This window comes from Lepisosteus platostomus, chromosome 4, assembly GCF_059453375.1.
Source record: "Lepisosteus platostomus isolate fLepPlt1 chromosome 4, fLepPlt1.hap1, whole genome shotgun sequence".
Lineage (NCBI taxonomy): Eukaryota > Metazoa > Chordata > Actinopteri > Semionotiformes > Lepisosteidae > Lepisosteus > Lepisosteus platostomus.
Window position 1 is genome coordinate 26123928 of NC_142614.1, and position 23871 is coordinate 26147798.

Sequence of the window (23871 nt, forward strand, 5' to 3'; positions counted from 1 at the left end):
CATAAAATGCAAGTAGTGTGCATGGAAGAAATTACATCAAAATATACATTATGCTTCGTACATGGTGGCACAATGTTTAGCACTTGGGTTCAATCTTGGATCTGGGGTGCTATCTGCAGGGGGTTTGTATGTTCTCCCCACATTTCTGTGGGTTTACTCTGGATATTCCGTTTACTTCCCCAAGTACAAAAACAAACTGGTAGGTTAATTGCCTGCGAAGATTGGTCTTGCTGTAGATATGAGTGTGTGCATACAGTCTCTGTCTCTGCCCTCAAACACAAAAAATGAGTCATTTTTATTCTTTAGTGTGACATAGAAAGAATTCCATTATTTTGTCATAATATCCAGTGATGGACTGGTGTCCCCTCCAGGGTGTACCCTGCCTTGCCCCTGGTGCTTGCCATGATAGGCTCCTGCATGACCCTGAATTGGAAGAAGTGATTAGAAAATGGATTGATGTATTTCATGCTCATGTTCCTTATACTGTTGTATAAATGTAAAATGTAAATATATAAATACAAAATATTTATATATTTCAAATTTTATATAAATATAAAATATAAATGTAATCTAAGATTTAAGACATTTTTTTTTCATTTGACTTCCAAAAAATGTATGTATCTGGCATCCCTAAAACAGAGTGAAGTAGGAACAAAAAATGCCACAGAGTGGATTAATGTGTTTTACTTAAAATTGTAATCACAATAATTTTGCCCAGTCAGTTGTCATAAGTGAAATTCAGAAAACTGTTCACAATAATTCTTCTATGTGGATTGAATGTTAGGTCACAGTGCATGTGATGGAAAACTTTCACTTAAGTGGAAGGATATATTTTAAATAACAAAAATTAAAGGTATTCACGTTTGATGTTGCACTGAAGTATAAAAGAAACAAGACATTTAAGTAGGGGATTGTAGCCCTTTTCAGATGATTTTGGGTTTTGCCCTTAACATTGCCTTACATGATGTTTCAGTAAAATAATTTGGAAGCAGTGTAATTTTGAGAACGGTGTTGATTTTATTCTGCAGTTTCATATAAATGAGAGATTATGAAGGTTAAAGTTTGATCAGGCTTTTTGTACAGGTTTTTAAATGAGCAAATTGTCAACTTGTTAGTATATAGAACTGTTCACCTATTTCATGTGAATGCAGTAAATGTCATCTATATCCTTATGTATCATATTCATACCGTACTCAGAATGCATCTTGTTTTAATAACTGAAACAAAGTCCTTTGTTAACTGTTGTGTATGTATATTTAAAGGCAAATTAGTTTAGAAACAATTGTGGTTTAGAAACAAGTGGTTAATTGCATGAGAGCCTAAAAGTCTTAAAGAAAATTAAGTAGTTCATGCTATAAATACCACCATATATAAATGGCAAGGAAAGGTTTTAAATAAAGAGCAATTTGAAAGTAGAGACTGAGTAGTAAAAATCAGTGAATTAAACTTTTGTACATATAGGAAACAATTTGGGAGTTTTAAGCTGTGGTAAATTATTTTGGGGAAACCATTGAAACAAATCTGCATGGCCCCAAATGACACAAATACCAATGACATCCATCTTGTAATGTGTGACTACAAAAAGAATAAATCCAAAATCTCACTTCATTACAATTTAGGAACACAGTCATATTTTAATTTCTGTCTCGCATTCCTTTGCTGTAAGCCAATTTAAAGGTCAAAAGTTTTTGTCATACTGCAGGTGCTCTCGTAAAATAATCCACTAGGAAATGATTAGGCTAGGCCATAAAAATCACCCACCTGTTTCTGCCTCAGCCACTTCCATTTACACAGAAATTTGTTTTGTGTTGATTGTGCTTTGTACCTCACTAATCAAAGCCCGGGGATCGCTTGCGATTGATATTCTGTTTAGCACTCTTCCTTTTTTAGGTTACCATCATATTTTATTTAATTCCTTGAAACCTCGCAGTCCTGTGTAATGTTTAAAGTAAAACAATTTTTTTTATTATTGGTGCACAAACACAAAATACAGTCAAAATAAGGGCATCCAGTATTTGCTGAGGTATCATGCAGAACCTTCACAAAAGGCCAACATGGGGTCAAGGTTTTATTTTTCAACATAATTGTAAACCCTCTGATAAACTGAGCAGATTCTGACACTGATGCAGTGGCTTCCTCAGACTCTTGACCTTAACCACGTGCTATTGAGCAGTCTAGAGTGACAAACAGGAGTACAAGGAAAATTTTAAAAAACCCTGAAGTTATCAAATTCAATTTCCTGTCCGTATCCTAATGCAATGCTTTTCAAGAGAGGAAATTTAGATGGGAAACGTTAGCACAAATGTGGGCTCCTGACTAGCTCAACTATTGTGAAGATAGTCTGGGCCCCATTGTCCAGATGTTACTGGGATTGCTGGACTTCTTATCTGGGAACAGAAAAAATAATGTTTGCTGTAAAATACTGACAAACCATCCTTTTGATGCATTATGTCTTTGTAAAACTTTTCTTCTTGATTTTTGGTATTCTATAGAAACATGATTACTATGTGGGGAAAAATGCCATCAAATGGGATATTTTATACTGTAGTTGCAATTTGTTTGTGGAAAACAGCTTTAAGCACATTTTTTTGTATGTATTGTTTTATATTGCATATTTTTGGACGTTATTGAATACCTTATGTTTCATCTTTTTGATGGGGTTAAGTTAGGCCTTGAATCATGATGGATAGTTGGTCTTTCACATTAACTCGGTGATAAATGCTTCTGGCTTATTACAGAATATTGGAAAGAAGATGACATGCCAGGAGTTCATCAACAATCTGGATGGGCTAAATGGAGGCCAGGATTTCCCAAGAGATCTTCTTAAGGTAGGCATTGTACCTTGTAAAATAATCATACAAATCTTGAGGTTGACATGAAGTCTAATCATGTTTATAAGCAGATTAAAATCTAAAGTCACGGAACAGTCTTGGTTTGTACAATGATGAAGAGATATAAATGCTCAAGCTTGTCACTTGAAAGGAGCCACTTCAATTAGTAACTGTAGCATAAAGCGCTGTTCAATCCGAAGATAATCTGAGCCCTTAAGCATGGTTGCTTATCAATGCTGTTCATCTTACATGAACCTGATATTTGTACACCTGATATTCAGTGTGACTAGTGACCAAAGGAGAATAACTGTGGTATAATAAATAGTTGAAGCTTGCCTTTATGACTCCGGTAAAAGCTTTGTTTAGGAATTGTTTACTCATCTCCATTATGGTCAATTACAGCATTTTCAGACTTTTAAGTTGTCTTCGAAAATAAATGTATATCCTTCATTTTCAAATTTCTGTTCTATTCCTTATTGAAGGAGATGAGAGCCGAGTTTAACAATGAGAGTCAAATAATGCTTTCTCGAATTGATGAGGTTAGGTTCGAAAATCGCAATTGCGTGTATCGCTATGCTACACTAACCATATGGATGTGTAAAAAATGTACATGCATAAATGCTACATTGTGTAATACGGCTTTGTTATATTTTTTCACTAATTTTACTCTTTACTCATGTTTCATAGGCGCTGATCCTTTCACTGCTTCATGAATTCTTTCCTTGTCCTTTAATATTGTGGATATTGTCGAATGAGAAAGGCCAAAGTCTCTAGTGATTGTCGATACCAATTTTCCCATTTTCATGTTGCACTATTATGTTCACTTTCATTTCTAAATCTATTGTCTTTCGCTTTTGATTTTTCCTTTTGGCACCACCAGAAAACTTTTTTGCTTGCTAGCCATTTGCTTACCCAAACAATAACATTTTGATGACGTAGGCTGATGACGACATTAATGTTAGTGGTAATACGATTAAGGTGATTGCCGTCGTAAGTGCGAGTGGTCGTAAGTCGCATATGTGGTAATTCTAGGCCTACCTGTACTTTTATCTGACTTACAGTATATATGAGGTGAGCCTGTTTTCTAGTACTTTATTTGGAGCTTTCCTTGTGACTTCTAGAAATCCAATGGAGAATTAGTATTAATGTGTATGATGTGTATTTTAAGATAACATATAGTATTTATTTTACTGAAGCTCGGTGACAAATGGAAATTTTGTATATGCAATTAAATGCCTCTACAAGCTAGTGTTATAGCTTCCAAACAGTGAGTACTTAATTGCTATCATGTTGAGTGCAAAATATTTGAAGGTGTTTTAAAATGTTTAAATGTTTAAAAAACATTTTAAACACTAACACCGACTTGACTTTCCAAATGTAACATTTGACTACATTTCGATACTGCAGTACAGTTCATTAAGGTTGCTTTTGTCTGTAGCAAATGGATTGGCAATCGTAGATGTTGTATGCCCATTATTCATGAATCGGCTCTGCTTAGGATCCAGTTTCCGCAATAAAAATGTAGATGTTTCATTAAGTTAATGGGCTCCTATTCAGCAACATACTGGGGTAACCGTAAGTTAACATTGATTATGCAAACATTTGTAAAAGGAACTTGGCTTGTTTGACAACATTCATGTTTTCATAAAGTCAGCTTGAGGTCTCTAAACCTGCCATGTGAGTGGTTATCCCCTACCGTGTCTTTCAATATGCTGTTACAGTTGCGTACAATGAATTTAGTCCTGTCTTTCAAAAGATGAGTCATTATACACATGAGCAGAATTATTTCTGTTTGATGGAAAATCTGGAGGGCAGCAGGAGGGGAAGGAATTATAGCGGTTTTGCCTTGTAAAGAGTTGTTTATGCTGTCAGTCTTAAGTTATATTGGGTTCAAGAATTACTGGCACCTTTGATAAATATGAACAGAAGAGCTGTATAAAATAAACAGCACAGGTCATAAACTGTATTTTATGCCCCCCAGAATTGGAAAACTAGAGACTTTTATTCTAATAGTCTTATTTCATAACAATTATTTTAAATGAGTAATACTGTTATACATAGGTATTATGATTGTATCCCCTGTGTCTACCTGCTCTTCCGCGGATAACAATACAATGCCTTTTCCTATAATGTTTTATACGGCTGGAGAACACATTGGGAGGGATCTTGGACTATTCCCCTATGCAGACAGTTTTTCAGATCCTTGATGTAAATAGGTCTACGCTTATAGACTGCCCTCTTCAATTCAGACCACAGGTTTTCAATTGAGTTTAAGTCCGGACAGTGAGATTGCCATTGCAAACCGTTGATTTTTGTTTGCGTTCAGGCGTTTTTTTTTTGTTGATTTTGAGGTGTGTTGAGGGTCAGTCAGGTGTTAGGGGTGTTTAAGTCGCAGCTTTCTGGCAGAAGCAACAGGTATTTGGCCAGAGTTTGTGATATCATTGCTGTTAACAAAGGCCCCAGGGTGAGTTGCAGCAAAACAGCCCCACAACATGAACAATCCACAATCATATTTTACGGTGTGTATGATGATCTCTGCTTTGTGTACATTCTGACGCCTAAAGTACAGATGGTGTGAGTGGCCAAAAGGTTCCATTTTGGTCTCAGCCGACCATAGCATCTGCTTCCAATCAAAGTTCCAGTGGCGTCTGGCATATTCCAGCAGCTTCAGTTTGTTTCTAATTGCCAGTAAGGTCTTTCTTCTGGCAACCGTTCCATATAGCCTGTTGGCATGGATGTACCATCTAATTGGTGATTTGGAGACTTGATGATCCCAAGATGGAACCAGACCCTGCAGTTCTCCAGCTGCAGCCCTCTGGTTCTTTTTTCCCTCCCCCACCATCTTCCTCACTGTAAGTGACAGGGGAAGAGATGCACTTGATTTTTGAAGATCAACCATTTTAATTGGCCTATTTTAATTTGTCAGTTCTTTACCTTTCCCCTTGGTGATGGATAGAAAAAAGATTTTCTCATGTGTGTTACGCTGTACCTCTTTTTTTATATCCTGGTGAAAGTCTAAAAATATTGTTTATGACTGAGCTGTATTTTAAATAAACAGGATTCATTTTGTTTGATTTTCTTAAAAAGGAACAATGGGGATCCAGTAATTTTGACACCAGTGTTTTAATTGTATTAAAATTAAAATCCTGTAGTTTTAGTAATCATTTTGAGCATAAAATAAAGCTCATATTCTATGCTGAGTATTTAACATGGCTTTTTATGAAGTTAATCTATATCAAGGGTTCCAATAATTCTTGAGTCCACTGTAACTAATGTTCATTACTTTTCCTTATTTGCTACCTGACATAACCAGAAAGGACATCATGCAAATATAGCTAAAGAGCAGGCTTGTACTGGAGCCCAGAAATCAACTCTGTTGGGTGCAAGCAGCTAGCTGGCTTGGAGTAGAAAAGTATATTTTATGCCAAGGCATCGTTAATAACAAAAAATACCTTCTTCCCCACCACTCTTCATTTCTAATGAAAAGGACACCTCAGAATTCTTCCAGTCCAAGGGCTTGGCGATAATAATTGTTGGCTTAGGAGCTGACCAAATGGTGGCTACAGAGCTTTCCAGCAAAACACAGCCTGCAATGCAAACTGTATCCCCTATGCCTACTCTTTTTCATTTTATGCCAACTAGTAAAATAAATACTTTTATCTTCTGTTGTTATTCCATTCTGCTGTTTATAAGGAGTCTTGTGCCATGTTTCCTCCAAAATCAAATTTCTTCCTCTATAAGCATGTCGCATTCTGAGAATAAAGGTGTAACTGACATACGTTTCCTCATTCTTTGACACATCTTTTTACACTGCTAACAGAGAGACTTAACAGAATGGAAGCAATACATGCCATCAGTTAAATACTCCTATGTCAGAGGTAGGCAGCTCCAGTCCCGGAGTGTCTCATTTGTTATGGCTTTTCATTCCATCTCAGACCTTAGTGATGTAATTTAATGAAGTTGATAAAAAAGTCAGATCTTCAGTTTTCCAGGTCTTAATCAGATGATACAGTAATTGTCAGACCTCTAGCTTATGTGTACGAGCGTACTGGGACACTTTGAATGCCGACGCATCATCTAGGTGGATGCTGCACATTGGTGGTGGTGGAGGGGAGTCCTCATTACCTGTAAAGCGCTTTGATTGGAGTGTCCAGAAAAGCACTATACAAGTGTAAGCAATTATTATTATCAGCTATCAGCGGGGAGGAGAGCAGAGTTATGAAGCCTGATGTGTGGTGAGCGTTCTGGCGCACTATGGCTGCTGTCGCATCATCCAGGTGGATGCTGCACATTGGTGGTGGTGGAGAGGAGTCCTCATTACCTGTAAAGCGCTTTGAGTGGAGTGTCCAGAAAAGCGCTATACAAGTGTAAGAGATTATTACCTCTAAAACCCACAGCAACCAGGCAACTGAGTACTGGTGTAGACTCCTGTTCTAGAAATTTCATTTTGAAATGGTTTATCTTCCAGCTACAGTATGTGGTTTTCTAGTGTGGTTGTTAGTCTTGCATATCATCAGTGGCCTGTTGGTTGGAGTTTTTCACCTATCATAAGCTCTGTTATTATCGTGCAAGTTCAGTTTGTATTCCATTGGTGTACCATTTCATGTGGCGGTACATCTTAATCTTCTTAATCTTATTATTTTATAGGTGGGCAATGCAACATCTCTAACAAGCTCATAAATGGATTTGCCTATTTTGCTAAATATAAAACAAACAGAAAACAAACTACGTATTAAGGCTTACAAAAAACCTTTAACAACATCATTGGGTGTGACATTTTCCCAAATCATTTTTATGCCTGAGATTCTTCCTCGTATTGTTTTTCTTAGAAAACAAGCCGAAGTTATTCTTGCTCAATGCATTGTACCCAAAAGCCCAGATATGGAGGCCTGGATGTTTCAGCATTGTTGATAAATATATTGAATGCAGTGGTGCAGAGTGTACTGCCTTGGGGATATTTTGCACTTATGTCAAGGTTGCAGAAAGACAAGATACAGTAGTTTATCCCTGCTGCAGCTTTGAAGGCTGTCATATACTGTAGGAGCTCAGTCATGTCACACTCACACAGGCTGAGCCTCCTGTGACTCAACATTTTGGAATGACTTGTCAAAACAAAAATGTTAATAAAAAAGCAGCTTTCCAGAAGGCAGATTCATGAGGTTAAACTGCATCACTGCATGCACTGTGAAACAGGTTTAAACATGAACATGCATCTTATTATTAAAATTAAATAAGTAACAGGTTTACAGCAACTGAATATTAACAAAACACACCAGGTGTAGGGACTTGTCTAAACCCTTTAATATCCAAGGTCAGCTGGAAGATTAGGACATGACTGCTAATTTTTTCAATATCCCATTGCAGTAAGAAACCTGAATTATTGAATATTCATGCTGAAACCATGGGTAAAGCCATAGCAATATGGGAATCATTTTCTTGTTTATTGAGACTCCCTTGAATCTGAGATTATTTTCCTTAGGATTTAATACACATTGTTGGAATTTTGCATTTATTTGTGCAACATTTGACTCCATTTATTGCTCATATTCTTATTTTTTCTCTTTTACAAATATTGTGAAACATTTTTCATGTTTTTGTTGGGTGTGTACACTGGAATACTGTGGTTTGGGAATACCCCATGATCATTAATATTAGTTTACAGTTTGAATATGCTTTTAACATTAAGTAACAAGTCAATAGCATTTCCTTCTTTCAAAACAGCGTAATTACCCTATGTTACAAAGGAAATAAAATACGTAATATGTTATGGTATGTGGAGCTCTCCAGTGAAAACAATGATAAAATGGAGAAAATGGTTTTGGAGGGAAGACATGCAATGTAAGTCCAAAGGGGTAACCAGATCTTCCAGAATTGATCAGAGATTTTATGTTAGTTTTCCTAAGGGCAAAAATACAGCTACTTGCGAGAGCTGCATTTCATTAGTCGGTACCCTGGGAACAGGCCATAGCAACAAAATACTTTTCTTTGCAAAGTGAATAAGCATGGAGGATAAAAACTCTTGAGTCTTGGTCAAATCTGACTGTTTAGTCACTGTGTAGGAAATACAGGATTGCAGACATAGAAAACCTTGGGTAAACATTTTGCTTCGATGACTGAAAACACATTGTTCCGGTGTCCAGTCCAGATTTTATTGCATAATCAAAATATATATTTTTTATATATATTAATATATTTTATAATCTCCTTCTCATCATGTTTCACTGATTTGAAATGTGTTGTAGATTTGAAACTCCAAAACCAAATCTCAAAGGAAATTACAGTTTAAATGCAAGCAAGGGGACTAAGGAAATATGCACTGTTGGAATACTCATAAGGAAATGTGTGAACATCATCCCACAAGGAGATATACCCCTCTTAAGCAGAACTGCATGACAGTCCTTTTATTTGCTATCGTTAATTCTCAGATGGTGACTTTTGTGTGCCTTGGCATTTCAGATCGCATTTCCCCAGCCAGCTGGCTGCCTGTACCCAGCAAGGTTGTTTTCAGGATTAATGAATAGTTGAACAGAGCCTCTGGCTGTATCCTATTATTGCCACTTGATATACAATAACGAGATACAAGAAAGTTCTCTCTAGGATGACCGGCAAATTAAGTGCGGTCCATGATAATGCACTGTATGCCTGACTTTTATGCTGTTTTACCCATAACGTTACCTTTCAACATATCTACTCTGCTAGCGTTCTGTACCTCTATTAATGGTCTACCTGAGTACAAGATGTGTACACATTAATAAACAGAACTCAAGAAATAGTAGGTGCTAATAAGATCCAGTAATATTTTCGTACTGGCATAACAATGTGTTCCACTGAGTACAGGGATAGCATCATGCTGCTGTTACTTTTGAGGGTAATTGCATTGGAGTCAAAAGGGTTCATTGTTATTTACCATAACCCATGATTTGCCTCTTCATCATGGCCATGAAGAAGATTGCACTCTGCTAAGTTATCTTTCTGCTTTGAAAAGGAATAATTGATACACTAGTGCTTTTGGAATCCCCCAGACCCTAGCTGTTTGTATAAATTAAACGGTCTTTAATTTATTAATGTAGCTGTTCAGTTTAGCAATCAAATTAAGTCTGTAAGCAGAGCGTAAGATGAACTATATCTGAAATACACCAGAAGAATAACCACAGGAAATCTCTCCCAGTATTGAACTGTGTAAAAATCCAAGGTCCATCAAGAAATAATTAACTTGTTGAAACAAATATTTTAGAAATACAATTTCTTTTTCTGAAAACATCTTATATATTTTTTTTTGTCTTGCATGCTGTGTATATCTTATTTGCTTTATTGCGAGAGTATATATTTGCCTACTATACTTCACAACCACAGTGTCTGGCTTATTTATCTGACAGGCAGACAAGATGGGCGATGTCATTCCCCAGAAGGCTCAACATTTAAAAGTGTAGGCTTTTTAAGTTGCCTATCTGCTGTCACTAAGCGGAGGCAGGTACATTAAAATGTGCGAGAGCCTAGACTCGAGAGGTTTTGTTTCATGGTAGTGTAGCGCTCTCGGGTTCACGTTGGTATGCGCCCTCGCCGCTGCCACCTCAGGTTGGACCCCCACCGCTGGGGACTCGAACCCGGGCCTCCGGCGTCACTCAACCGGGACACAGCCAGTTGAGCTGAAGGGAAATCTCCCATCAGCCCGACGGCTGCGGTCCTTGCTATTCACAGGGAAAGGCGGTGGTGACGTCACTGGGCTGGTAAGCCAGCTCTCACAACCTGCAATGGTGACCATATGCGTTACAGTAGTAAGCAACTTAGCTGGCAGATTTCTGTTTTTCATCTGGACCTGAAATGTTTTTTCTCTTAGGGCTCCGAGAACTAGGCTTTGTTTACCAATTTGCGGATTTTCTCTTGTCACTACAAACAAATGCTATTCTGCCTTTACTTCTATGTGTGTGCTTTTGCGCCCAAAGACCAAATTAATTTAAAGATCCACTTATGATTACCAGCAAAATGTCAACTCTATCTAAACGATATGCTGCAATAAACTGCTCTCAAATGGGTTTAGAATAGTTCTGAACTAGAGGATACTGGTTGCCAGTAGTTACCAGATGGACCTCTTTGAGCTGGGTTTTCTGCTAGAGAATTGCTGTCTAGAGTCCTTGCTGGAGTCATTAGTGTTGTAAAGTGGACAGTGTATGTTGCGGTTTGGTGCATTTGAGTCACTTACTCTAGGTATGAGCTTCAGAATGCTGAAAAATGTTATAAGAATGTAAAACCATATATCGCAAGCTCATTCATTGAATGGTTCTTAGAGAAGTGTTTATTCTATGTTAGAAATTGTTTTTCAAGTTAAACAAGTAATCCTTCAAAAAAAACTGCAAAGTTTAAAGACTATATTGGCATTCATACTGAAGATAAACATATCAGAATGTTCTCAAATAGCTTTGCTGTGTGGTTATTGCTGCCATGTTCCAGAAAACAGGTTTACAGCCCATTTAAGTCATTTTCTACGTATATTGTACTTCCTTTACAGGTACAGAAGCCTGGTAGTGTTTAGGTTCTGCAAATACACTGTAAAGTGAAGGAAAATCAAGTAAATCTGAAATGCAGCAGTTAGCACAAGGATTAAGACAACTGTCTTAACACAGCGGTACCCAGATCTATAAAACATCAATTTTTTTTAACCACAAATATAGCTTTGTCAGCTCCGCTCATGGCTGGTGAACTTGGCTGAGTCGTTATTCTTTTTGTTCCGCAGCCCAAGAACAGCTCTGCAGGTCAGCAACTATCGAATTTTCAGGCTGGCAACACTACACACGGATTATGTCTTGGTTCATATGATCCTTGAGACAATTTCAAAACCAGTAAACCTTTACAAAGGCCTTCTTAGAGCAAATTAACTAGATGAGCCAAGTGGCCTCTTCATGTTTGTAAGCTTTCCTAGGTACTGTTGTTATTATAGGCCTAGTAAAGAACAAACCTTTTTGCCAGCAAGATGTGCCTGTCATTTTATGTACAGTATACAGTATGTGTCATAATTTGGTTTTATAACACCTACTGTAACAATAAAACACAAAACATTTAGTAAGTGTGGAATCAAACAGTTTGCTCAAGTGTGCATTATAGTTGTAGGGTGTTCTGTTGGTTCCACATATTGTGAAAACTGGGAATAACCATCATACAGAGTTGTGGTAATAGTCTCAAAGCTTTTAATTTTGGAATTCTTCATGCTTTCTACAAAATAGCATAGGTGATACCTATGTATCATAGGTGTGTAGTTTTTTTAAGAGAAATAAAATCCATGATCTGGCCATTGTGATCAGTGAATGATACACATGGCGAGATATATACTGTAATTGTTAAGACAGCCTTCATGTGATAGGAAATGGAGTCAAAATGAGTACATTAAAATGTCAAATGTTTATCTGATGTAGAAAATGACTTTTCCCTGAGAAATGTGTTGGTTTTAAATATTATTCTGTTTCCTCCCGGTCATCACTGTGCATTTTCTGCTTCTCCTGTTTCCCTGAGTCCTGTTATAAGAATAGAGGCTTTGCAATTGGAACAGATAAGATCTGGTGACATGCTTCATGGCCTGATGCTCAAAGAAAGTGACGTGCATACTTACTGGTCAGGATGTGAATGCATTTTCTAAACTGTGGGGTATGTATGGAATAATCTTGCCCCTCACCATAAATATTAAACAGTAACTATGAGATGTTGTATTGAATATCCCAACTGGAGAAATGATCGAGTTACAAACTGTCATTTGTGAACCCAGTGCTAGTTGAGGTTCCTGTGTATGCTTTGTGTAATTTTGTTTAATTAAATCTGTTAAACCACTAATCTTGTAATGGGTATATCTGTAACCTAATGTTAATTTATTAAGGGAAGTGATAGTAGCTAGCATAAGCCAACCCAAAGTAAGTACTGTATGTCTTGCAGCTTAAAAGTGTGACAGTAAAACATTATAATTAACAAATGGTAAATATTTAATGCTGAAAGTGTTGGGCTACATGATTTTACTGCTGTAGAAGCATTGAGGTATTGGTAGCACAACATGAGTGACTTGGAAAAAACCTCAGTGCAGGTTGAGGTTTTTCCTCCATGTGTCACTGAACTGGAATTCGGGCTTGTGGTGTTACTTGTTTGAAAGAGCTCATGGTCTCTGTGGATGTACTATCATAATGATAGTATTCACATTGCAGAGAAAATATTTGTGTCCGATTCACCTTAAGGTAGTGATGATGTCATTTTCTACTCCACTTGTTGCTTGTGAGGCATTTGCGGTATGGGTCAGCCCCTTCCTATTCAATCTAGAACACATACAGCACCATTTTGACTCTGAGAAGGTCTACAGCAAGGATCTAAGACCAACCAGCCCATAAGCCATTCTAGGGTGACTCTGACGCACTTAGCAAAATGAGTGAATTCCACTCTTTGTTGTAAGAGGCTTTGGAAAACGATTAGTTTTTTTGCAATACAGTGCATATTTCTTTCTACATGATTAACGGAGCAACAGTGAAAGTAGTGTTTGATTTTCTGATGTGGTGGTTTGAAGGTGAAGGTGCTTTGTTGCAATTTGTTTTTGCGCTAATGATTCAATTGATAACCTGTGGTAAAACATGCACTCTTGTTTCCTGCTTTAGTGATCTCTTTTAGAGAGTTTGGCTGAAATGTCCACAAATTAATATTACTTCTGCACTATTTTTTTTGTTGAGGGGCTATTGCATGCAGTTTCTTAAAAAATGCGTGGAGTATTTCATGCATTTCCTTAATAAAAATCAATCTGATGGCCCCAGCACCTTTCATTGAGACCTTCATAGTACTGTGGTCAACTTTGTGTTCATTATCCCTGGTCTCCCATTATTTTCCAATAACAAGAAGAAACCACAAAAGTGCTTGTGACTAAAGTAATTTCCACTGCAGGGCTGTCTTCTTATGGTAAAGAATCTTTATCTTCTGAAGTTTTAAAGAAAAGTATCAGTAGTCATTTGCTTGACCAGTTAAGAGTCTTGTTTTTAACATTATTTCAGAGGAATGAGAATAATCTCTGTCTGAATTCCAGTCCATTGTGTAAAAAAGTAAATGTTTAAATGTACTTCCTATCTACGTGACTATAATCATTTAATTCCAGAAATGTCGAAAATTAACACATGGAGCAGTTGCTTTCAAATGGCAAAATGTGGGTTTTGAACAGAATTTGGCTTTCTACTACTGCAATGTCATCTTCAACCAGATGCTTTAAATGTTGTCATTAATTACAGAACAAGTTTGAGTATTTTGTCAATCTGGAGAGAAGTTTGTTTCTGAAAATATTTGTAAAAGTTTAAAAAGCAAATCTTGCAAGAGATAACAGAAAATATATATGCTGAAAATGTGTAATTTAGTCATAGTTCTTGATTTTTTTTTAGTTTTGGTCAATTTTTTGGGGTTAGCAATGGGGCAAAAAATCTTTGTTAGTTGTCCAGTTAGAGTATGGATATTTAGACGACTTTCCGAGTTCTTTGGAAAAAAAAGTTTTTTTCTGTTTGTGGCTCAGTCTTTTGAGAGGAAACCTTATCCAGCTATCACAAGTATATATAAACCTGCCTTTGAAAAATACCTTTACTTAAACGCATATTACTAGAAGAGCTCCAGGGGTTTGCAGCTGGTATTTTATCAACTTTCCAATTACTATCTTCACCATTGGATAAATTAAATACTGCTGGACAAACAATGTACTGATTCATGTAAAAAGACACTCTGTTCTCAGATGTCTATGTGTGCTAAGTAAATGCCCCATCCCATCAGGCACATAACTGACTTTTTCTTTTCGAATTTATATTCAAGCCATAGTGTTCACTGTGTGCGTGAATATGAATCTTTGTGCACATTGAATGTGTGAGTGTGAACTTGCACTGTACTTTAAATGGAAGCTAAATTTCAGGATTTAAAATAACTTCATTCTCTGATGCCTTGAAGTAACCTCTCAAATTTATGTCAAAAAATATTCTATACCTTACGTTATATCTTTCCCATTTTTAAAGTTTTGACATTGACATTTTTAAAGTGACATTTAAAGCCTCCTAAGGCATGTTAGCATAAGAAAAGATATCCACTTGTAATTCAATATTTTGCATACATGAGGGAGATATTAGGGTGGCACAGTGGCTCTGGGTTAAATTCCTAGGGGTGCTGTCTTTGTGGAGCTTATATGTTCTCCCCGGCTTCATGTGGGTTTCTGTCAGGTTCACTGGTTTCTCCCCCAAGTCCAAAGACACGCTGGTGGGCTAACAGGTTTCTGTAAAATTGGCCCTGGTGTGAGTGTGTCTGTGTGTGCCCATCGATGGATTAGCGTCCCGTCCAGAGTGTTTCCCACGTTGTGTCCTTTGCTTTCCAGGACAGGCTCTGGGCCACAGTGACCCTAAGCCAGCAGAAAGGGTTATTGAAAATGATGTGAAGATGAGGTGAGTGAGAAATTATGAAAAAAGAGGAAACTGTGGAGTAAATACATTTGAACATTGATGAAACTACAATACTGGTCTTGTGATGTTTTGAAAATGAATGCAATTCAAGACTTGAAAAACTGAAAAAGTGCAATGTACATATATCTACAGTATAAATCCTTTAACACCAGTGCATATTTTTGCTGTCTGGAGTAGGAGAAACTGTCCCTTTTCATTGTCATTAAAACTCATTAAAACCATGTTTTTATTGGCCTTGGGATTAGAAGGAATAACATGCATGACTCTCCTTCAACAAGATTGAGAGCAGAAACAGCAGGATCCTGAAAATCTAAAGGATAAGCTTTCTCTTGGGTTTCCTTCACTCTGAATGCCCTTGTATATTGTCTTGCAAGATACCTCCCTTAGTGGTTATTATCTGGTGAACAAATGTAAGACCTTCAAGAATGTTTTAGTTTCGTAGCCCTGGGTGTTGTGTGGTGCTCGATTGATGAGAGTGATGCCCAATGCACTGTGCTCATGTTTTATGGGCACAGCTATATTTTACACATAGACTGAGATGACCTACATGCTGCTTTGCATGAATGTTTCTCTTGCATCCCTTCTCAGCTGGCAAACAAGCGTCTTAATTTCATTTCGGCAAACCATGTCATGATGTTTGAATTGTGGTTCCGGACTATGACCTTTAAAATGGGCGAGTTGCTAATAATGTTACCTTTGTAATCAGACACTTATCTCTGCAAAAGCCGGTGTGACATTTTCTATTTTGATCTGACAGATCTATTTAGCAGCTGTGTTGAACATCTGAACCTTTTATGGGCAACATAATGAGGTTTTAACAAGCTTCTCAGACAGGACAATGATGTACAACAGAGGAGTTATTTCTTGGTGAGACAATTACTTATGTAAAATATCTCCCACTTACATGTTAGCCAGCTTGTCTTCAAAGTTCAGTAGTATATATGTTGTATAAAAATAAGTGATTATATAAATCTCACACTGAGGTAAAAGAAAGGCTTGAAAGTTTAAAGAGAAGACAACATTTATTTAGTAAAAAAGTCGTAAAAACAGCAACACAAAATAAAATGTTATCTTAATATTTCAATTCTACTACAATCCATCACTGCGCTACAAGACATATTCTGAACCAATAATAGCACAGCATAATGTATCCCCATCTGGACTGCAAACTCTTATTAGAAATGCCGTGAACTGCCACAGCAGAGCAGTTTCCAGTTTGATTCTTGTATGTATAAACTACTGTATATCTTACTGTACATCTCTAGAACATTTTAATGAAAGTAATACGACTAGCGTAGAGAATCCTTTCAATTTTGTTTTTTTTAACTTCTAGAGTGGCTTTTTTTTTAAATGAAGAGAGAATAGAAGTTTCAGTTTCAGAAAAGTAAAATTCCATGCTGTGGTTGCTGTAATCCTCCGGATTTTTGTTCTTGTAATGGGGTGGAATCATTTAGGTATTAGAAAAGGAGGCGTGCTGTTCATTGAGAATATATTCAGATTGAAAGCAATATGATGCTTAATGTAATCTACATTTGAAACTTTGGAGATGTTATTGTACAAAAGCATTTGTTAATTATGGTTTCAGAATACCAGAGACCTTGTGAGTTTTGTGTATTTACTGTTGACTCAAGGTGTATCACACACCATGCATGTGATGGCATTATGTGAAACCCTCTATTTAACTAAGGTTACAGGCCAGGGCTAGGTTTAAACCTGCTTTATTTTTATTATTCCTGAATAGAGGGTGAAACCTTAGTTTTTTTAAACTTCCCTGTATCTAATGATAGAAGGTATAATAACATTTAGATTCTTAGAAAAGTAGAAAATAATTGTATTTCAGTAGAATGTTGAAATGTTTCTTTTGCTTTATTCTGGTCATTTCTTACTTAATATTATTTGTGTCACAACACAGACCTTTTTAGCACTGCTTTTCACAGTCACGCCAGAAGGACTTGAGCAGTCTCTCCTTAAACAACTGGGTTTTTTTGTTTTAGTGTGCATCTAGAACTGCTTGGCTAGGCTTCAGGCTCTCCTGTTGATGGATTTTGCATTTTAAAAGTTGATAAAATCTTGGGCTTATGACAGATTCCATCTCTGCACTTTGTTCTTCATAAATGAAGCTATTAGCGAATGGATGAAAACACATTCATCATTTTTAAAAAAAATGTATAAAATTTTAAATCAGGATTTAGTCCATCAGAACTGGCTAGATACAATGAACTTCATAAAATAAAAGTCATTCTCAGGTTTCAGGCTTCCGAGTGCAGAATTCCCTGGGATTAGTGTAAGAATGATGACATTTAACATCCATCTGTAGTTTTAGTTTTGTGTTTACCCCTGTTTCAATTACTTGTTTTTGCTCCTGGAATTGTTTTGGATTTTTTCTAGGGGCCAAGAGGGGAATTTTCCCCCAGGTGATTACTGTTTTTTCACCTCTTCAGGAGCAAATCAGTGCACACCAATAACTCCTCCATGCAAAACAGGTAGACAGTATGATGTAGAGACATTTAAAAATTAAATGTCTGTCGTACTACCTGCAGTAGGTTATTATAAACGTTTCCTGCTTTTGTTTTCATATGCAATTTCTCAGGTTGGCTAGTGCAGGTTCACTTTATAATCCTTCAATTTGTATTAAATTATATATTATATAAAAATCCTTTTTTGGAACTTGTGGAACTTAGAGGTGGGTTGAAAAGTGTATTGCACTGTTTAAAAAAATAGCAGTACAGAAACAATGCAGCTGGCAGGATGATTAATTGATTTTCTGGAGTGTCAGGGAAGTGTTTGCTCACTGGAGGTGGGTATGTGGACTGATAACCTTGAGGAAAATGAAATGGAGATGGGGCCCAGGTCTTCCAGGAGACCATTCCTCAAAGGAAAAGGGAAGAAACAGAAATTAGGTGACTTTATTATTAGTGTTATCAACAATGTAGCGTGTACAAGTGGTACTGTATAGAGGCTCCTATGGTGATTTGCCTGCCTTGTTTCAGGTAATAATAATATTAATAATAATAAAAATTTGTTACACTTATATAGCGCTTTTCTGGGCACTGCACTCAAAGCACTTTACAGGTAATGAGGACTCCCCTCCACCACCACCAACGTGCAGCCCCACCTGGATGATGTGATGGCAGCCATAGTGCGCCAGAACGCTCACCACACACCAGCTGTTAGTGGGGAGGAGAACAGAGTGATGAAGCCGATTCATAGATGGGGATTATTAAGAGGCAATGATTGGTAAGGGACAATGGGAACCCTAACCCTAGCCCCCCCAAACATCTCTACCAACAGCATCCTTAGTTTTTCCCAGGAGGTCTCCCATCCAGGTACTGGCAAGGCCCTCTCCTGATGAGCTTCTTTAGGTTGCCAGTTGTGAGTTGCAGGGTCATATGGCTGCTGCCTATAAACCTTTCTGAGCCAGTGTACAGGCTGATGAACAGAGCTGGGTGAATGTAGTTGTGATCAGTGTTAGAATAAATGACATGGGAAAGCACAGGAGAAAAATGTCTATGTTGAACTTTTCAAAAATTATGCCAGTTCCTTGTCCAGTTGCAGGGATGATAAGAGTAAATATGGTTTAAAACATTGATGGGGGTTAGGTTTATGGGGCTTGGAGTCCTTCTGGTACAAATAGGGCTGTTCTTTGAGCCAAAGGGCCCCAAACTGTTGTGGAAGTGTATGTGTACAGTACAATAGTTGAGGAGCTTTTAAAGCTCACAACAAGCCAATTCTAGTTTAGTGTGGAAGGCCCCAGGCAGTATTAAAAACAAATGTAAAACAAAATAATATCTCCATTCTTCAAGTCTTATATTTCAATACTAGATTTTTAAACAATAAAATGCTAGGACTATAGAACTAACTAAAAACATGGAAAGGAGAGGATGTTAGGGATGAATAAAACATTAATGCATATAGATTTTTTTTTGTGGAGACAGACAGAAGAGGTGTCGGAGTCTTTAAAAATAAACTGCAGGCTAGAGAACTGAAGCAAGAGGGTAAAGACAGACAGTTTTGAATTTATGTTGGTGTAAAGGGGCAGCCATCTATGCCAATATGCGCTGCAGGTGTGTGTCTTTGAGACTAATTGGAGATGGAAAAAGTGCAGGCACTCACATGGGGTGGAAAGAGTAAGATCTGCTGTGTCTGATTGATCATTCTCTATATAAAAAGGTTCAACACAGATTTTAATGTCTAATCGGCTAGTTGTAGACTACTTTAAAGGTTACAGTTAGACCAGGAAAAGGATTAACATTTCCAGCAGGTTTAAAGGAAGAAGGTGGTTGGCTTTCTTGTAGGTTTAAAAAGAGTATAGCAGGGTTTACTTTCTCTGAGGGTTAAAGTTAGAAAGAATGAGCGCATTGCTGTTTCCCTATCATTTAACAGTAGGGTGACAGGGTGGTCCAGTGGGGTCAAAGCAGATTACAGACCAATTAAAGATTTTTACACCAGGGTTGGTCCAGCCACAGCTCCGGTTTCACAATGCCCAAGATCTGCTGTACAAATGACCATAAATAAGGTGCAGATACCCTATGACAGGGGGTGTGCAGGTCCTGCACAATTTGCTCCCGGATTAGGGGGGCCTGCTACAAAGGAAACAAACAGGATTTCTAACAGCCTAACGCTAGGTCAGTGTCCTAAAGGACTCCTAATGCAGGCTTCAGTATACATATTGCTTAGTGGAAGTTTGGGCTTGTGTAATTAACCTCTTGAACAACAATAATAATTGGTTCATATTGCAATTTAAAGGCACCTTACAGGAGAGATTCCTTTGAATTCAAGTTTCAAAAATTGGAAAAAAGTATATGAAGCTATAGTTAAAGCTGAAAAAGATGAGAATCGCAGAGAGATGGAAAGGAAATTCGCAGACGAGATCTATAGAAATGAGAGATCAAAACTGTGAAAATACTTATAAAAGGTTATTATAGGCATGGATGGCCTTGTTTAACTTGCTCAGAATCTTTCAGCAAGCAACAAATATAGCTGACATCTATCACACAAGAACACTTGTGAGATTCAGAGGTGACAAAAGCTATAGGACTCTACAGTAAAGTATGCCTGTGGATCAAGAACTGATTAATGAACAAATGTGTCATCTTAAGGAATCACTAATTGGCTAGATGTAAACAGTATTGTGCTGCAGAGATTTGCTTTAGGCCCATTGCTTTTCCAGATTGGTATACATTTATATTCTTCTATAGTTAACAAGCTAGTTAATTTGCAGGTGATACAAAATTAGGAGGAGTGGCAGACAGAAACATTGGCAAGAGGTATGGACAAAGACACGGGTAAGTGCAAAGTGATCAAACAGGAAGTTTCTGGGTGATTCTAAACTGAAAAGCATCTGTGTGTTTATGCTGAGACTTGCATGTCTTCATCAAGACCATGTGGCTAAACAATCAAATGGCAGACAATGTATGGGTCCACAGCAAACATCTGAGGAAGGCACTCAAGCTGTACAAGGAACTAGTAAGATCTAATTTAGAATGTTGTGTGCAGTATTTTACACCTTACCCAAATTGCTGGGTATTATAATGAATTAAAAAAACAATATGAATGATTCCTGGTCCGGGACATTTGTCAAAGGTGGAAAGGTGTGCAAAGGGTTAAACCAGGGCACTATGTAACACTACATAGTGAAATTAAGAACACAGGCCGGCATGAGGAAACTAAGGAAATTCATTTCAGACAGAATAGGAAGCACTTCTTTACACAAACAATTGGGGGTATTTGGAGCAGACTTCCCAGCCAAGTGGCTGAGGCTCAGACTCTGGACTCTTTCAAGAATCTCAAGAAGCTGCTGGATGGAACTGTGCATTCGCTCAGTTGCCAAATGAACATGACTGGCCCAACGGCCTTCACTGCTTTGTAACCTTTCGTTGATTCCCTAAGTAATATTACCTAGTGACAATTTTTAATTGAATCCACTTCATTTTAGTATCAATGCTGGCTGTAAAGATAAGGACATGCTAACATTGATGTGAATGTTTAATATACTATAAAGAGTGAGGGGGGGAAAGCAACAAACCAACATCTGTCTTCCTTTATTAATAGAGCTGTTATCATTTTAGGGACTTCATAACACAGCCCTGTACTGGCTTTATGACACAACTAATGATGTGAGCAGAATAAAAAAATCATACAGGCAATTTCTTAGATGCTGAGATTGCCTCACTAAGAGTTACATCCTGCTGAAATTTTTTAAGTCTAATATCCATCTTATTTTTCGTAGCGGAATCCAGGCTTGATTTTGGTTCTGAATAAACAGTTGAACTTTTCAGTTGTTGACATGCCTTTCTTTCCACCAGGAATGGAAACTGTATTTTGTCTTACTTTTCTCAGATTGTGCCACTTCCTGGAACTGCAGTAAATGATAAAGATGGCTGCGATTCCCAACATGGGAGTATTTGGTATCAGTCCAGTTAATTTTCCACAAGGACAGCTAAAATTTCTTGCTCATTTACAGATGGAGTACAGTTTTGTTCATCCTTGTAATTGAAAATGCATTCTTGACTGATCACAAAGAATTAATAACTTAAAAATCAGTTCGCTATTAGATTTATCAGTTGAGGTAGTTGATGAGAATAAAAAAGCCTGGAAATCAGAAGTACTGTTGTGAGATTTCAGGAGGCTCTTTATGTTTTTATGTACTGCTCCAGAATTAGCTTTATAATATTTAGAAAAGATTTTAAAAAAATAAGTGTGATTGATCTGTTGACTTAACTGTAAAATGTGGATATTGTTCATTAAACTAAACTGAAGAAGGCTCCACGGCCAAAACATTGTATTTTCTTTCTTCTCTTTTCAGCATGGAATAAACCTATTACTTGTTCCCCTACATACAGAAAATATTAATAGCTGCAGTTTAAGATAGATTAATTAATTTAACTCATAACAAACAGTGACAAAAGCTGGACCCTTTGTCTACTCAGTAAACTATGTACCGAAATATGTGTGGCTGACAGACTGTGATTGATTTACCTCTATAGTGCAGGAAATACTTGTGTTATTGCAGTTCACCATATCCACTTTTTCCAAGAAAGAATAATCAGTCACTTATGTTAAAATGTCATTATCCTGTAGCTTTTTCAGTACATTGCCCCAGATAAACAAGTATTGATTCGAAGAGAAAGTACTGGAAATAGGCATCTGTTATGATTTCCACACATGGTAAGCCAAAGTGTTTAACCTATTTATGTAAAAAGATCTAGGTTGCTGTTTTTTTTTGCTTTTGATTACAATGAAACTTAACTGGATACTCAATATCTACCTTTTCAGTTATTAATTAGTGGTGCTAATAGACCAATAGGTACATTTACTTTATTAAAAGGTTAAGATTATGAAGTGGTCTTCGCAGAGGAGAATCTGAATTTTCTAATGCAACTCTGTTAAGTTTCAGTAGAGCCTACTGGTTAATTATTGAATGTTTGGCCTGATGGTTTGGAAATGCAGTAGACAAGCAGACTGTGGGATTTGCTTTGCCTATTCTTCATCTGATAACTGTTGAAGTGTTATTGAAGTGCTCTTGAGATTAGCTTGCAAGAACCCAACTTGTGAAATACCAACAGTCTCAGTTTTCACTGTACTGTGATCATCATCTGCTAACTGGCAATAGTTTGTTTATCTCACAGGGGAACAACCTAGGGAATCATCTTCAAGTACTTTGTACAACTGCAATATGTAAAATTGCCTGTAAATGTATAATCCCACCTACAATCATCTGTTTTTAAATACAGAATCTTCCTTCCCACTTAATCCAGATCTCTACCAAGTGTAAAGCCATTCCAAACCATGTACATCTCTCAACACTAACACTTAGGTAAAAGGCAAAAAGCAATACAGTAAATCACCTTCTTCATACAGTATATACTAACATCCCCCTAAAGAAATAGAACTTAAAACATTTTAAATGTTCATTTTTTAAAACAACCTGTTTTTCAGAACACCTCATAAAGTAAATGTGCAATTTTAAATAAATACAGAAGGTCACTGCAAGCTTAATGTAGTAGGAAAAAATCTTAGTATTTCTACTTTAGTGATTCCAGATTACTGTCATTTCTTTTTCAAAAACATACAGTAACCTACCCAACCTAAAAAGCACCAGAAAGCATTTTAACACTGAGACAATTAAAACTGTTTTTATCTTTTCTGTATATAGTTTGAAGAGGGCTTTGAGTGAGGTTTTAAACAGTACCTGTTTTCATCGTGTTTACTTGGTGTTTTTATATACTACTGCCTACAGTATTAACACTGTTTTTCAGTACTAAGTCATTGCCATGAACTTTGAAAGGTTCTTGCATGAAAACACTTCTAATCTCCCAGAATTATCTATTTGTACTGCTGATTTCTGTTGGGACTAATAAAGTTAAACGATTCCTGTAAAAAATTGTTTCGCAAGAAAGTACAAGGAATAGAAACATAAAATTAAAATAAACCTTATTCAGAAAATAAGAACTTGTAGACTACAGTAAAGGGAGAAAGGGACTTATTGAACAGGCACTGAAGATAAGAGTGCATGTCTGGCCACTCTTGTCACATTTGTGTGTTTGCGAGATGTAATTTAACCATAATTCTGTCCATAAGAACAAATCAAGTGAACGCAG

The 23871-nt window shown here is 37.0% G+C and overlaps 1 protein-coding gene across 2 annotated transcripts in view; it reads left to right on the forward strand.

Annotated features, from left to right (window-relative positions):
* Positions 1-23871, forward strand: part of psd3l (pleckstrin and Sec7 domain containing 3, like) — a 241572-nt gene that overhangs the window by 117403 nt on the left and 100298 nt on the right. The window contains exon 10 of one of the 2 annotated variants that reach the window (XM_088629209.1): positions 2739-2828. In XM_088629209.1, coding sequence (XP_088485335.1) covers positions 2739-2828 — 90 coding nt within the window. Of the gene's footprint in view, positions 1-2737; positions 2829-23871 lie in introns of both variants that reach the window. The other variant, XM_088629210.1, reaches the window with a different exon arrangement.